Below are 17,866 nucleotides of genomic sequence, written 5' to 3'. Positions count from 1 at the left end.
GTGTTATACAGTAAAGCCTTGTTGTTTATCTATTTTATATATAGTAGTGTGTATCTGTTAATCCCATATTCCTAATTTGTCCCTCACCCCCATTTTCCCTTTGGTAACCATAAGTTTGTTTTCTATGTCTGTGAGTCTGTTTCTGTTTTATAAATAGATCCATTTGTATTATTTTTTAGATTCCACATATAAGTGATATCATATAGTATTTGTCTTTCTATGCCTGACTTACTTCACTTAGTATGATAATTTCTAGGTCTATTCATGTTGCTGCAAATGGCAACACTTCATTCAATTTGATGGCTAAGTAATATTCCATTGTATATATGTACCACAGCTTCTTTATCCATTCATCTGTTGACTGATTGCTTCCATGTCTTGGCTATTATAAATAGTGCTGCTATGAACATTGGAGTGCATGTATCTTTTCAAATTAGAGTTTTCATCTTTTCCAGATATATGCCCAGGAGTGGGATTGCTGGGTCATATGGTAGCTCTATTTTTAGTTTTTTAAGGAACCGCCATACTGTTCTCCATAGTGGCTGCACCAATTTACATTCTCACAGTGTAAGAGGGTTCCCTTTTCTCCACACCTTCTCCAGCATTTATCATTTGTAGACTTTTTGATGATAGCAATTTTGACAGGTGTGAGGTGATATCTCATTGTGGTTTTGATTTGCGTTTGAGAACAAGTTCTAAATAGCCTTTGGATTCAGAGAGATGCTCTTGAGGAAATTTTGGTTAGGTGCATCTATTTGAAGGCTAATTCCGCTTCTGCTGGTTCTGTGGCAGCATGTGTATGTGGCTTTTCTCCCAAAGGAAAGACAAGACAAAACCTCTACCTGGCAGCTGATAGTAGCTGCTTACAGCAGTAACACTGTCAAGTGGACCAGCACCCTGGGCATTCCTAGCATATGTTTTGGAATGCCATACAAATTTCTCACCTGGTCCAAAAAGAAGAGTTACAATTGTCCTAGAATACCAATTTGGTCTTCTTTTCATAAATGGACTTGGTATCCTGCACTGAGCCGGGTGGACTTTTAAGGAACTGGGAGTCTGTGGGCGTGTGTAGCCCCACACCCCGCTCGGCTCCTCCATCGCTTCCTGGGCTCCTCTCCTTCCCCTGCAGCGGCCTGGGCTGGTCGGTCCTTATCATCTGCCATGCCAGAAACCCTGGAAATGTGTATCGTGTCGCTTTCCCACGACTTGGGAGAGCAGTGCTGGAGGAGGTGGTGTCTGCCAGGGCAGCGACTACAGCGCAGGTGAAGCTGGAGATCCTGGTGATGTCCAGGCGGACACGGGCGGGAAGGGGTGGTTTGGGCAGAAGTCGCCGTGAAAGTGCCTCTTGGGACTGCCGTGAGCCACGTCTGCCTGGCTCCTGTGAGGTAGAAAGCCAGTGTTTCCTGGCTTTAGACCGTGAGTTGCTTAGGATCGCTTATCTTAAAATCAGCATCACTGAGCTACAACTTATATGTCATAAAACATAATTCTATGTTTTTTAGTAAATGTAGTTGTAAACTTAGTACATGTAGTAAATGTTCCAGTTTTGGAACATTTCCATCATTGCATAAAGTTCCCTCACTGTCCCTTTCCAATCAATTCCCATTTCCATACCCAGCCCCTGGCAGCCTCTGATGTGCTTTCTGCTGAAGATTTACCTTCACTGGTAAATGAAAGCTTACAGTATGTGGTCTTTTGTGTCTGGCTTCTTTCACTTAGCATATTGTTGCAGTATAAGTAGTTCTTTCTTAGTGCTGAACAGTACCCGATTGTATGAATGTATCACATTTTGTTTACCCATTCATCAGTTGGACATTTGAGTTGTTCCACTTTGGAGTTACTATGAATCATGCTAGGAACAATTGTATACAAGTCTTTATGTGGATGTTTTAATTTACCTTGGGTAGATACCTAGGAGTGGAATTGCGGTTTTGTATACTAAGTTTATGTTAAACTGTTTTTTTTTTTTTTCAATGTCTCAGATCTCTTTTTATTAGATTGACAATAAAATGTTTGATCAAGAAACTAGCCTATTGAAACTAAAGTTGGTGAAGGAAGTTCTAATTAATGTTCTTGTTAATTGGGAATTAACCATTCTTTTACTCATTTTTCAAACACTTACTGAGCTAGCCATTGTACTAACCATTCAATATTAAAGTTAACTACACATCATTGGTTTTCTTTGATGGCTGGTAATCTGTGTGTACGTTAGGATGGATATACTTTTTGCGATTTTTTTTTTTTTGTTGTTGACTTTACTGAATTCCTTAAACTAACTTGCTTGGTTTTACTTGCATTTTTCTTCTAAAAAGAGAGAACAGGAAAAAAAAAAAAATGTGTGTAGTATCTAGTTTTACAGCATGGAAGGTAAATTTGACACCGATAGATTGTTGATGATGGCCCAGGAACTCCAGAGGTTTGAGAGATGTGGGTTGTACAAAGTTGTATGGGAATGAGAGACCATTCTCACTGACCTAGGGAGGTCTCGTTTTCTTTGTGCTAACAAAACAGAGATAAAGAACATGATAAGACTGGCCCTGATGGTCTCAAGGAAGATAATGGTGGTGATGATCTAAAGCTGAGAAGAATTGAAGAAATAGCTAAATTCTATGGTTCATTCAGATATGGATTACTCTACTACTGAGCTTATTTATATCTATATCCCCCCCGCCCCTGTTTAGACTCCAGAGTTTTAGAATGGCAATACTGGGATGCTATAATAACTTCTATTTTAGAAAAGTTAGACACCTTATTTGGGGAGCTATCTGGTAAAATCGAACCAGAAAAGAACTAGGACTCTTTAGAGAAATGGCTTACTCCAGGGCTGGGGCACATAAAGCCTAAGATGAGCCTGGATCATCTTGTGCCAAAAAGGAAGAAAGGGCTCAAGAACATCCGAGTCATGTCAGGGACATATGCACCAGATTGAAGTCAGGTCAGTCCTGGGGCAATTTTACCAACAAAATAAGTGATGATAGGAATGCATTGTACAATAAAATAAAAGAGTCCATCCTAATATAAATACATGAATAAATAATGGAGAAAGGAGAGCTCTACCTAACAGTAGATCACTAACTAACAAGTGTAGAAAGAACAATTGAATTAAAAAAAAAAAAAATCACCATTTGGCTTTCACCATAGTAATACTTGATTCAGGCAAGAATCATCAATCTATGCTAAAACTGGTGGGTACAAGTGTGGTAAAGAACAAGATATTTGCAGTTTCAAAGTATCTCCCCATAAAACACTTATAAATTGCTCACTAATTTGTAAGTATCAAATACAAATTAACTTCAGAGTGAAGAAAGCTGGAAAACACATCTTAACCAAGTAATAAAAGTAACTACCACCAGGAATGGGACAAATTCACATCATGTGCTTTCTGATAAGAGGCCCTGAGAAGTACATGGCATTTTTGGCCCACCAAAAATGAACAGATCTTGAGGAAAATTAGACAAAGTTAAACTGTGGGGTGTTCTACAAAGTAACTGCCTTGTACTTTTTTTGCGTGTGTGTGGCTGTGCTGGGTCTTTGTTGGGGTGCGTGGGCTGTTCGTTGCAGCTGTCTCTCTAGTTGTGGCGTGCAGGCTTAGTTGCCCCACAGCATGTGGGATCTTAGTTCTCCGAGCAGGGATCAAACCCACGTCCCCTGCATTGGAAGGCAGATTCTTAACGACTGGACCACCAGGGAAGTCCCCTGCCATACTTTGAGGCTACTAATTCTATGTTTTGTTTTGTTTTGAACTAGTTCACATTTTATTTAGATTTCTTTAGTTTTTAGCTAATGTCCTTTTCCTGTGCCAGGATCCCATCCAGGCGGCATGCATTCTTTATGGTGAAGTGTTAACATATCAAATTATTCATTTGGGAAAACCAGTGTATTTTCTGTATTAATTATAGAAAATTCATGCTGTTTTTGAAATTTACCTGCCTCCCCCCAACCCCCCAATCCTCCTAAGTCTCAATCTGTTTTTTTTTTTTAATTGCAATGTTAGATCTATGTGCAAAAATATAAAGTACATCGTGATTGTAGGTTAACAGTTGCATGTTTAAGATTTATTTTGCCTGTATGTTTTTACTGAATGACTTATTTCCTATTTCAAGGCAAGTATGAACATGTGGCATGATGACACGACTCAGTTTCTTAGAAATTTGTTTAATTTGTTGACTACTGCCCGTACCTTTGGTAATCCTGTTCATGACAAAAAAAATAAGGAACAGGCTTTGTTTGGGGGGACTCAAGTCTAATGAACCACATACCTACACATGTGCATACTAGAGGTCAGTACCATTACCTCTCAGTGAGAAATGAAGGCCAGGAGATTTTGATGGTCAAGACCATGATCACTGGAATCTGAGTAACTCAACTTAAAACCCTTAACTCTGCTCTCACTTTGCAGCCTTACGTTGGGCAGATGATTCACTTGCCTTAAAGTTCTGGAAAACGGGGAGACAATTCTCCATCAGGACTGCTATACAGAATAGTGATATAATGCATATGAAGCAATTAGCATAATCCTGATATGTAATAGTAAGCCCTTATAAATAATGTTGACTATTATTATTATAATATATACCCACCTGAAAATGCTATAAAACAAATGAGCTGGGGAACATACAACCCTAGTATATGGAGAATAACAAAAATCAGGTTGTATCAACCCCTGATTTAGGGATGTGAACCACACTTTACTTTTTTCTGATAGCTCCACTCACAGTGGCTGCTATCCACATTTTCTTTCCCTAACTCAGAAATCTCACTCTGAATACTATAGTACACTCATAATTTTTAATTAAAGCACTGTGTCCTCACAAACACTTTCTTCAAACTCAAAGCAACCGTTGTGCTTGAAACACTGTAAAACTTGCCAAAGAATCTGAATGGCAATGATAGTAAAGGAAAATACAGACTACATTATAAAAACAATGGCATTTGGGGAAAATAGTAGGAGCACAGAGGTTGCTGTGAGCAATAGAAATTGAAACTGATGAATCATTTTTCTTTCTGATGTAGGCTCACCACCCAGAGCCAAAATACTTTCTGCAAAACCAAAGCCGCTATCCATCTTCAGTCAACACCTGTCTTCCTTCCTAGAAAGCTCTATCTCCCTCATAATCCGTACCAAGTTTGCATGGACTACAAGGTTACTCATGATCAACCCTCCTTACTAGTTGTCAGTGTTTGCCATTATACAATTTCATACTAGTCCAAAAAATATAGAGCATATAATATAAATATACATTACTATCTATGCAAAATGTTATGGATTTTATAAAGATAATTAAGATGATACAGTTTGCCCTATAGTTAATTCAAACAGGGGTCAGCAGATTATGGCCTGAGGGTCAAATCTGGCCATCTCATTTGTTTACATGTTGTCTATGACTGTTTTACTCATAAAGCAGAGTTCAGTTGTTGTGACCAAGATCATATGCTTTCCAAAGCTGAAGATACTTACTATCTTGGCCCTTTACAGAAAATGTTTGCCAACCTCTGTAACTATAACAAAACTACCCACTAAGTGTCAATTAAAAAGCTACAAATAAAGAATTAAAAGAGTTCAGAAAGTTGGAGTGGTCACTTTCAGCAGTGCCATTTTGAGGACTTTTTGGTACCAATAGAAATAGGACTAAAAGAATAAGAATGCAGATTGGTTACAAACTTCTAGGCAACAAAAAATGATGGAAATATGTGAAGCAAAGAAAAAGCAAGAGCGAGGATGAAGCCTGCCAATTAGGTTAGTCATTATTCTCTTATGATAATTTGCAAAGGCCTTTTCATCTTTACCATTTTTCTAATCTGCATGTATGTTTTATACAAGCCACATTCCATATGCTTCTAGGATATCTCTTAAATATATGCTTGCTTTCAAGTTGGGAACCCCACCCCAACAAGGCAAACTCACAGATATGAATTTGGTGACAAACATTATAATTAATGACATTCTCTGAAACTCTGCCTAAATTTAACCTTCTTAATCTTTTCTGTCATTTGATGTTAAATATTTATTCAGCACCAAAAGAATGAGATATTATTTATCTTCCAAAACAAAATCACATGACTTTGCAACACATTAATTTGCGAAGATTATTACTGTGTTGCTCTTCTAGTTTGTGTTTGTTCTTTTTCCCTAAAGTTCCATGAGGCAAAAAAGCTAGATGGATTAGTAGGACTTCTAGTCTTACAAGACCAAAAATTATTTTGCTTTAATCAGAAAGGATATATTACATTAACAGGTCTAGGGGAGCTATTTTTAAAAGCTCTTGAAAACTAAGTTTTCATTACAAAAAAATTTATTGTAGAAAGACAATTTATGCTTACACATAAAAATATTTTAGGCTCAATATGAAAAGCTGCTGCCATATTATCTTTTGGTCAATTATTCAGATAGCTACATTTTTATAACCTGCTTTATGTACTTAAAGCCTAAGAGAAATATGAACCACAAAAAATTAAAAAAACAGTATTTGTAAGAAAAAATTACTATCTTATTTGAAATACATACAATTCTCAACGTATAAATGAATAGGTCATAACGTGTAAAACTTTAAGTGTTATCGATTAGGCCAAAAAATTAAAAAATAAAAAATGTAGGGGGAGAGGAGAAGGAAGAAGAGAGAAAGGGAACAAGGGAGGGAGAGACAAACAAACAACCAAAACTAAGACAATCCAGATTCATATAACTGCTCATCTGATGTGAAGAGATGAAGAAAAAAATGGACTTTCAAACTTGAAGACTAAAATGTTTTACTATTTCAACATGAAATTCCTTCAGAGCTCTCATAATATGTACGTGGTTCTGGAACAAAATTCTTACTTCTTAGCTTATTAACAATGTGTACATTTGAAAATAAATATATACAATATTTCAGAACAAACCCTTCGGGACCATATTTAAGCAACAACAACCAAGGAAACAGAATTCAGGCATTTAGGATGCCTGTAACATTTAGGATATATGGTATCTTGAAGACTAAATATTTTCTTCCTTTCTCGTTAGCCTGAAGTCTTCATTATACACATGTTGTTTCTAAAGTAGTTTTCTTACAGAGACAAGCATCTTGATGGGCCAAACCAACTTCACTTTCTCCAGTACTACAAAAATTAAAAAAAAAGAAACAGAAAACAATTAGCTTCACTGTTCACAAAGAAAGAGAAACAAGTTTATAGTTCTAAAAACTGCTTAGAAAGAGACATATAATTCTTTAATAGAAAAAAAAAAAAAAAACCAAAACACCCGCAGGTAATTCTAGTCCTTAATTTTTTTAAAAAAAGTCTTCTATTTAAAAAAAAAGGTGAAATTATTACTTTACTACATGCCATGAAGACGATTTCAATTAACTACAATGTACAGGATTCCTAAGACTTAGCTTAAGAATCAGTTTATATGAGCAAATATTTGGGGGAGGGAATGTTTGCTAACTGTAAGCGCAAGATGATCTCATTATTACATGACAGACAAATCTAGCACTAGGAAGGCAAAAATTCCACTGAATTCTGCAGTGATAGATGATTACTATTTTGAGTAGTGGGCTTAGTTCTTGGTGTGACATTTTTAGAGACTGTGAAAACGTATAATTTATTCCACAGAGTGCAGCCAATGCACAATACAGAGTACAGAAATGGTCTGGAAAAAAAAAATCAAAGGAAGCAGTCCTGAAAGAATAAGAAAGGCCCAGTCAAGAGTTGTTTTGGGGCCAATACATTAATAGTGCTCAATATTAAAATATCAAGTTAAAATAAAAGATATCAACATTTTTAGCACCTATTTTGTGCTAGGCACCCTCACAATTATCTCAAAGTAATGTGCAACAGTTAAAGGTTGTTGTCTTTAACATGTACAATCACCCACTCTCTCAGTAAGAACAACTCTGGGCATTTTGTTTGGGTGAGTCATCCACACCTCATGTGCCCTCTGATTCAGTCAAATATATGCTGGCTTATCTTGGAGGAATTAAGAATGCTTTTTATGTGTCACAAAACTTTGTTTCTATGAACTTCACCTCATTATTACGCTGAAAGAAAACGGGAAGGAAAAAGAACTGTGCTGACAAATGGGTTTGTGTATGTATGTGCACATGAGTGTATATGCGTACAAATATGAAACATGCTGACTGACTTTAATCTATATAATTTAAAGTGGCAATTCTAGAAAGAATATGGTAAGATTTATTTTTAATGCTAATAAAAGGAATGTAATTTATAATTTAAGAAGCTATTTAAGTATTTTCTTAAAGGTAGTATCAGAGAAAATAAACGTCTCAAATGGTCCTTGGCACTTACATAAAATCACATACATTTATTTGGTGCCTACTATGTACCAGGAACAGTTCAGCTTCTGTGGGAGACCCCAAGTTACTTTAAGACAAAATGCTTATATAAAGAAACAGTTATTTACCCTTACCCCCAACCCATCCCTTGCACGCACCTGAAAGTTAGACAAATGGGTGGGGAACTCATTCCAGGCAAAGAAAAAGGTGTACTACTTGGGGAAGTAGATATTGGGTATAGGAAGTGTCACAGGGTAGCTCATCAGGACTACAAAGAAGGTTCTTTTAGAAGGCTGGTAGAAGATGAAAGTTGAAAATGCAGATTAAAGGCAAACTGTGAAAGTTCCTCACTGACATGCTAGGAAGTCTAAATACCCTGGAAACAATGAAAAACCACACCTATGTATCCACACCTGTGTATACGTATGTTTGTAAGCGAGAAAAATGCTGCTACTAAACAGATGGTCTCTAACAGATTTCATAAGTATTTCAAAGTGTCTGTACCTATGGGGGAAAATATTAGTAACACTATGTAGTAGAGCCAGTTCCAAAATATTCCACTCCCTTCACATTTGAAGAATTTACATAAAAGTTCGATGTAACAGAGGGGAGGGAAAACAATAGTTAGTATTACAAATAAACTTACTAAAGCTGATAATGAACCAAACAGGCAAATCTTAACATGGAGTGCATTCAAGTGTCTGAAAACTTTCCTTAGAAAAGATAAGGAAATTAAATTTGTACTGATGAAAAATAAACTGTAGGGAATTTTAGCTGAAAGTTATGGAGCATTCTGCTGAGTGCTGCTATTATGATAACTAATCTTAAAACCTTAAAACATTTGTAATATAGCAAGTGCCTGTATTACAGTATATAACATCATAGGTTTTAATGTAGTTATGCAGCAGTACTGACTGCAGTGCAACAAGAGAGCACATGTGAGTTGATAAAATTCAAGACTGGGTTTTGGCCAACGTACAAGATAAGTGATATCCCATATATATCATATTTATCAGGGATTAACTGTTCCCAATAACTCCTTTTTATGTCATACACTACTGGCTGTCTGCATGGCTGGTTTTTTTTTTTTTTTTTTTTTCTTTTGATGCTCAGATGAAAGATTACAGAGAGAAAATTAAAAGATCATTTTTTAAATTTACAAGTCTATTTTTAAAACTCACCACTCACCACATAATCTATTCATATCTAATAAATTAAGACATAGATGTAAACTGAGAAAAACATTATTTAGAAACTACTATCTATTTCTACAATCCAGGGTTTGAGTTTGAATCTGGACTTTTTCACCTATTAACCTTGAGACCTTGGGCAAGTTATTTAACCTATCTAAGCCTCAGCTTTCTCATCTGTAAACAAGCCTAGTGATACACTTACTCCACAGGTGTGAGGATTAAAGGAAGTATTGAAGAGAAAAAAGTTTACATAATTCCTGGCACATTTAAATGTTCAATAGGCTGTTATTATTGCTACTATTATGGTTTCTTTGTTGTTGTTCTTCTTATTCCTTATAGGATAACTCAAATATATTAGGGCTAGATGTGGGACACAAAATGATACAAAATAGTTTGTATGATATACTGGTGTTATTTATTTAAGCCACGTGTATGGGAATCATCTGACTGTTTAGAAAAATATTTACTAAATTAAAAAACACTTTGTTTTAGAACGGAAGAATTTCTATTTGGTCACAGAATTCAATACTTTATGTTTTGATCAATGAAATATTTTACATTGCTGTTCTTTATTCCTAATGGTAAAATAAGGTCCATATAATGTAAAATCAGAAATGATGCTCTAGTCTCTTCTCCTTAGGGCATCTTTTGCATCCATGCCTTCTTAAAGTAGATGAGAGTAGAACAGTTACAGTGGAAACATCCTACGCTGGGTTTAAGAACTAAGATCAGTACATAAAGGTAAAACGGAATATAAATAAACAAAATTACTCAAGAAAAGCCCTTCAGAAGGCAACATACCAGAGTCATTTCTCAAAGAGTCCAAAATAGGAAGCTTTCCCCTCAGCACTGATGCAAAAAACCTATTTCTTTGTTTGAACAACAGATGGGGCAGATGGCTTGTACTGAGAGGCCATGTTGTACAAAAATAATGAGAACCCTCAATATTGGAATGACATTCAGCATTGTAAGAAGTTATGTTATGGGAGGAACGTGGGATCTGAAAACACTTCGGAGGGAGTCCCTGACACATTTACTAGACACATGGGAAATGTCAGGCGTAAGGAACACACAGTTTTCCTCCTTTCACTGTTATTTTTTTTTAACCCCCTCAAGTGTAAGAGTGTGTGTCTATAGCTGGCTTCTCTTAAGTTAAAGGTGCACAGATGGGACTGCACATTCATGTGACCCTCCACCCGGACCTGTGCTCTTCCTCCTTGAACATACAGGGGCTAAGGAAGGGTCCTTGCCAGATGGATGGCAGTGATCTTTGTTCTTAGTATCCTGAGCTGGGACTTAGGTAAAATTTCTGAATGCAATCTGTTCTTACTTTTTAACATTTAGTGTGCAAAAAAATATATTTCTAACCCTAATCTATAAAGATTCATTTAATTAGATTTAATATGTATTAAGATTAATGAAAATCACATCCCCTTTCTCCAGACTTCTACCATCAATCAGTGAAGACAGACAGGAAAAAGCAGAAACTGGAAAGAAATGGGCTGCAATGCGAGAGATTTCCATTGAAAGGCATAGTTTTAGAGCAGGAAGTGATCCAAACTAAGTGACCTCCACCTTTCTGCTGGGAAGAAGAGTTCTGATGATGCAATTTCAAAGACAATGACCCAAATAAAAGTGTTTTTCAGTGGAAAATTTCTACCACTAATAGGTGGGTGTTGCTAGGCAACAAATATTGCAATGTTTAATCTCTACCCTTCCTAGCAAATGGCATGATGGAATAAAATAAGCCTTTTCAGCATTTCAACATAATAGTTGTATCTGGCAATTTTTTAGTCATTTTTAAGAATACTTCTTTTATGTAGAAAGAACTTTTGTTAACATGTATCTGTCTACCTCCATTTTTAAAAAACTGGGTTCTATAATCCATAGTGATTAACAGGAATTCACTAAAATTAGCATAACTCAATTAGCTAAATGCATCCTTATAATAAATGCTATGAGTGACAAAAAACAGATGTTGATCATCAAGATTTGAGTGTGCATGTGATTTATTAGTATCAATATTTAGAAAATGTATATTTAGGAATGTGAATTTCAAAGGGAAAATAAACTTCCTCAGAGATTAGTTAAGAAACAAGTATGCATCGATAATTTTATAATTTGAAAAGACTTACGTGAAATTAAGACCTCATTTAGTATCTCTGGTACCCTTCAATACCTAAGCGAGTTCCAATTAAATTTAATATTCTTATGTTACTCTTATGTTGATATTGTTTTAGTTGTACAATAGTATGAGCAAAGATGACATATTTAAAGAAACCTAAAAGCATGAGTATTTCAGGTTAACTTCTTGGGATAAAGAATATGGGAGTCTTGTTAATCACTATGTTGTACACCTGAAACTTATATAACATTGTAAATCAACTATACCTCAGTAGAAAATAAAAAAGAATATGGGATTCTGATAAAAAAGACCCGAGTTCGGTAAGCTACAAAGTAATCTAGATTATCATTGGTTGGATATGGGGGGTCAAAAGATCTGGGTTCAAGCCTTGATTCTGTCCCTTGTTAGAAACATGAAGTTGGCTAAGTCATTATATCTCTCTGGGCCTTTTTCCCTTACAGCTCTAAAATAGTCTGCTGTGCTATATGCTGATCCAAATCTGCCATTAGCTAGCTCAGTGGCTCTGACAAGTCACTTACTTACCATCTGAGTCACAGTTTACTCTCTCGAGAAGTGATTATGATTAATGACATGTGAAGCAAACCTTGAGTTGGCACTTATAATAAAATATGACTCAGATTGGTGTTCAGAGAGAAGAAACATGTTTTGTTCAGAGAAAGAAAGAGTATCAGCTAACATTTAGAGGAAGAAAAATCCCTTATGCTCATTAGATATTTCTTAAGTGTTTAAAGGCACTGTGTTTCTGGGTCACTGATACACATCCCATCCTTTAAGAAGTTTGCATTTTAGGAGTTATAAGGTAAGTATCCAAATATCTATAACAGAAAACAAAATATAAGTGCAACTCATAATAAAAGTACAAATTAATATTCAGAGGAAGATGAATCAGAGTGGCATTAAGAATAGATCTTGGAAGGACAGATTGGATTTTAGCAAGCAGGAGTAATCACCTGTAAAGGTGATTCATTATTAAGAAGACGGATATTCTGGGCTGAAGAAATAGAACAGCAAAGTAGCCAGAGAAATGGAAGAGAATAAAAATATTGAGAGAAAGAGAGTATTAGGGGAATAGCTTAGAAAGAAGTTTAGAACACAACAGTCTGGAAGGCCTTGAGTTCCTAGAGATGGGATGTCACTTTTAGGCACTAGGGAAACACTTTTCACATTTAAATTAAAAAAAAAAAAAAAAAAAAAAAAAACCCAGTGTAAAACAGTATTTTGTGAAGATATACCTAATTGAAATATTTAGCAGAATAAAGAATGCTGAGAGAAAAAAAATACTAAAACAGAGAGAACAGTTATGAAGGATTTTAGTTACCCAAGGTATCATAAAGTGAAAAACAACTGGGTTAAAATGTCCATAATGGGAAAATGACAGAAAACGATGATTAAAAAAATGCTTAAAGAAACTCACAAGGCTTGGTGACATTCTGTATACTGAGTGAGGGAGAAGTTAAAACAGACAAGCTTTGGGCTCGGGTTATTTGTAAAATTATTATTAACTGAATGTGTAAAGTCAGGAAGGAGTTACAAGGAGAGGCGTGAGAGGATGTGGCAGAGGAAAGCGGCCTAGTTTTTCTGTTTGCTGATCACTTCCAGCATCAACCTCATTATGAAGTTCAAAACTAAAACAGTTTTTAAATCTGAGGTTTATCATCAAAAAGTCTTCCCTCAAACATTTATAGGAAAGAGTCTGCTAACCAAAAGTCTACAGATAGACCTGTATGTGCTACGCATTGCTTTTCTCAGTTTCTAACCTCCTTTCCTAGCACTTCACCGTTTACCAAAACCCAACAAGTGTCCAAGTCTCACTTGTCAAGGCCTCTGCTAGACCCAAGATTATTCTCAAGAAGGGTTTATAGTCACCACTGACTACAAAGGACAGATAAACCTATGCTGACACTCCACAATTTAGTTACTAAGAACATTTCAGTGGGATGTTTTAGTGCATGTTACTAGTGCATCAAACACGTTCACATCAGAAGGTTGGTGAGATGTCAAGAAGGCTTGACAAAAAAAAAAAAGAAAAGATGTCATTGGCAGGGAAAGGTATGGTTCTGTGAGGATTCTAGGGTAGTACACGGAGAAGCTGAGATGAACACGCTGCCCTCAGAGAACTTACCTGGGCGAACTTGTGAATCTGCTCTACCACCGCGGCAAACAGAGCATGGACACTTTCATCAATCAGACTCTGCATGTAGTGCACTGCCTCTTCATCAGACAGGTCTAGACGAAATTTATCCTGAACCTACAAGGTCACAGTCTATTAGCTTTTGAATAAAGAAAAACACACATTTCGAAAAGACAAGAACAAACAGATATAGATATTATTACAATGAACTATTTCTATGCCAAAGAAATGATTAATAAGGATAAGGAGTAAGCAGGGTAAGGAGTTCTGAATACTATTCTCTTGAATGTGGAACTTTACTTTTTGCTATATGCTCTTTATATCACCTTATCTTTGTTGGTTGTGAATATTTCTGCAGAAAAAAATTATCAAAGTGAATAGAAAATATAATTCTGTTAGACCCTGCAAATTTAAAAACAGACAAAAATTGTTCTTTTAACTCAAAGGTGTGCTTTAGTATTTGCATTTCAAAGCTAGAATTATAAGATTTAAATTGTGACATAATAATTATTAACAATCTCCTTCACTTTATGAAATGGATATAGCAAGGTAAGCAAGCTTATATTACTATTCTCCCTCACCTTCTCTGCCTATACAAGAACAGGAACTATGTCAACTGCTGGCAAAATAAACTAAACTAGATCTTCTAAAATGTCCCCTTTCCTATAGGAGTTCCCTGTACTTCTGCAAAGAACTACTTCAACTGGCCTATTGAGTTGATTCTCAATAGCAATAAGTACTAGAAAACTTAGTAGAGATATATATCAGAATAGTTCCCTAAAACACAAAAGCCAATGTTACTGAATGACTACTTTGTGCTAAACACTGTGCAAAGTACTTTACATGCAGTATCTCACTCAACTCTCAGATGGCTCTGAGGTAGATAATATCTCCATCTATAAGATGCAGAAACCGAGACACAGAATTTATGAAGCCAATCCAGGGACCTTTAACTGATGATAAGTGGCTTGCACTTCCGGACAACTGCACGCTACTGCACTAACCATTGTACTAACTCCTTTCTCCTCTTATAAATGACCCATATATATTTCTGAAAAGGCAGGCTAGGAGAAAATGGGATTTCCAAGTGGATAAAAAGTGGTCCACATTTAATATTTCCTTTTAAGTATAGAGTTTAACTACTATAAAACCAGGAAGAAGAAAGGGCAGACAGTACGACAACCCATGGCCCTGCTCAGTGCTCTTTTCCCTTCACTGCACTGGAAGTATACCAGCTGATCTGACAGCCCTGCAGCCTCAGGATAGAGGAGGTAAAAGAGAGGTTAATATAATAAGTGAAGGACAATTTGGCGGAGGAAGATCTAAAAGTATACCTTCAATCAACTCTCTCTCCCATTTCTGGATCCCAGTTAAAGAGTTTAATCCATTATATTCCTTGATTTCTACTTAGAGAGGTCATGTCTGACAATTTTGGAACTATTTTTTAAGAACGTCAAAAAACTGTAGGGCAGGAGAATCAAAATAAAACTTTAACCCAATTTATCAAAACTTGCATACTTAACATAAGTACTTAAATTACAAACAGAAGATATGTATTTAGCATATAAAGAAAATGTTATTTGCCAAGTATGAAGACATTCTCTTTTATAACAAAGAAGGTTAACAGCATATAAATGGTTGATTTGTTTTCATATATACTGACTTATGTTAGGCTACTTGTTATTGTCCCCTAAGTCACCTCTGTGACTTTCACCTTTCCAGAATTTCTCCCCTGACTTCTTGGCTATCCCTACCAGCTCCAAACCCTCTCCTTCCACACCTCATTAGTAAGGCTGCACTCAAAACAATCTGGAGAGTGCCTTTAAGCAAAAGGATACAAACTTGTAAATCTCAGCCTCTGCACTGTCTTTCAAAGGTAGATAAGATACCCTTTGTTTAAAATATTGTGAGAATTTCCAAAATGTGACGCAGAGACACAAAGTGAGCAAATGTTGGAAAAATGGCACCAACAGACTTGCTCAACACAGAGTTGCTATAACCTTCAAAATTTGTAAGAAACGCAATTATCTGTGAAGCACCATAAAGCGAGTAGACAGTTTAAAAAAAAACAAAAAGAAATTAATATATATGTACTAAAATATGTTAAGAAAAAAGGAAAATATTGTTGAACTTTGTTATGATTAAATAATTTGAATAATCTGTACTTCTCTGAAGACTTCAGCCTCAAATGTGCTAGTCTGTTTCTTTAGCTGGCTTTCATTCATGAGGTCAATGCAAAAAAATTTCTAGGTAGTAAGACTTCAAAGTAATGCCAGCAAATGATATTTCACAAAGTATAAAAACCTATTTCTACTTCTTAAAAAAGCCAACCAATACGAAACATAAATTTTAGTCTATTGCAACATCACTTTCCAATATTATTATGACTTTAAAGTCAAGTTTATGTTGCAACTGGTTACTTCACATTCCTGATAAAACAGTAGAAAGCAAATAAATCTTTATGGCATACCTTTTTGGGGAAAAATACGGTAAAATACTTTTTGTTCAAGGTTCACTTAATTGAAACTAGAATAAACAGCTAGGGAATAAATAGTGTAAAGAAAAATGACTAAGGCACATGCTTTTCTTGCCCATAAAATGAATTGCTTCATGTGTTAAAAGATGATGCCATAAAGACAGCTGGTAAAAAATTAAACAGTAAAATCATGATTCTCTAAAAGAGAAGCAAAAGTTGAAACAAAAGATCTAATAAGGACAAGAACTATATAACTTAACTGGCAGAAGAAACTGGGAGACTCTGTTTGACAAATACTGTTAGAACTTTCATAAATGACTTCTGAACACAAGTGAAGTCAGGCAAGAGTGAACATATGACAGAGATAAATGGGTTTAAAATAAACAGCAAAAACAGATCCTGAAAACAGCAATGCAAAAAAAAAAAAAAAAAGCAACAACATTTGAAATCTGGTGCAGTCATCAACTTTAGCTAAGAAAACTTTCATCAACCAATTATGTTTCTTGATGGATGAGCTTAAATTGACAAAAAATAACACAGGCCAAAACCTAGTGTGATAAGTAGTCCATTGCCTAGTTAGTGGGTGGAGGGTGCTGAAACAGTGCTTCCTGGATAATAATAAATGAAATCCTAATAAGAATATAATTTCCTTAAATGGTTAAGCAATAAAATATTTACATTAAAATCCCTCTCATGGCTTGCCAAAGACTCATAAAATTAGGTAAAACAGATTAGCTTCATTCATGTTTGCAATGATGTAAATATTTTTGTATCTCCCAAATCCATGTTGAAATACTAATGCCCAATGTGATAGTATTAGGAGGTGGACCTTTTGGGAGGTGTTTAGGTCATGAGGGTGGAACCCTCATGAATGGGATTAGTGCTCTTATAAAAGAGATCCCACAGAGCTTCCTAGTGCCTTCCACCCTATGAAGATACAACAAGTTTTCGACCCAAAAAGGGCCTTAACTTGACCATTCTGGCACCCTGATCTAGTACTTCTAGCCTCCAGAAGCATGAGAAATAAATTTCTGTTATTTACAAGCCACACAGTCTCTTGTATTTTGTTATATATAGCAGCCCCAACGGACCAAGACAATGTTTAAACCACAGAGGTATCTTTCTAATAATGCTCAGAGTCAATTACATCAGAACTTAGGGCTTTTGGTGCCAATTATTAATTTCAACCACCAGGGCAATTCGATCTATGAGACTGTTATAATTTTAGTAATTTTATACTTCTGTAAGTTAAAAAACTACACTAACTTAGAAGTTCAGTATTAATAACCACACTGATATTTAAGATCATTTTATGTTATCTTTGGATAAATAAAGTATACTACATACATCCCTCTCAATGAATCAGAGAGTCAGAAATTAATTTGAATAAAAATCTTCTGTTACCCTTCCTCCCATCTCCTGCTGCAACTCAGGGTAAGATACTTCTGAATAACTGCTCATCTATGTGATGGCTTTCCTTCATCCTTCTCTTTGCAGGTTAAGTTAAGGCAGGTCTCTATTCTCCTGACACAGTAAGAAACCCCTGTAAGCAAGGGTATGAATGGGAAGGATAAAGAATGGCTGTTTGCTTCTGCTTCTACATACTATTACAATATTTTGTTTCTGATTCTTAGCAGGCTTAGTCTGGGA

General features: G+C 35.7%; 1 protein-coding gene across 1 annotated transcript in view; it reads right to left on the bottom strand.

Annotated features, from left to right (window-relative positions):
• Nucleotides 1–6,535: 6,535 nt before the first annotated feature.
• Nucleotides 6,536–17,866, bottom strand: part of PIK3C3 (phosphatidylinositol 3-kinase catalytic subunit type 3) — a 180,665-nt gene continuing 169,334 nt past the window's right edge. The window contains exons 24-25 of the mRNA XM_068563200.1: nucleotides 13,732–13,857; nucleotides 6,536–7,095 (exon numbers count right to left, since the gene is read on the bottom strand). Of these exons, the coding sequence (XP_068419301.1) occupies nucleotides 7,081–7,095; nucleotides 13,732–13,857 (141 nt within the window). The 3' untranslated portion in view covers nucleotides 6,536–7,080. The remainder of the gene's footprint in view (nucleotides 7,096–13,731; nucleotides 13,858–17,866) is intronic.

Source organism: Eschrichtius robustus, chromosome 14 (assembly GCF_028021215.1).
Source record: "Eschrichtius robustus isolate mEscRob2 chromosome 14, mEscRob2.pri, whole genome shotgun sequence".
Lineage (NCBI taxonomy): Eukaryota > Metazoa > Chordata > Mammalia > Artiodactyla > Eschrichtiidae > Eschrichtius > Eschrichtius robustus.
The sequence above is the reverse complement of the archived record's forward strand: the minus strand, read 5'-3'. Positions and strand labels throughout refer to the sequence as shown.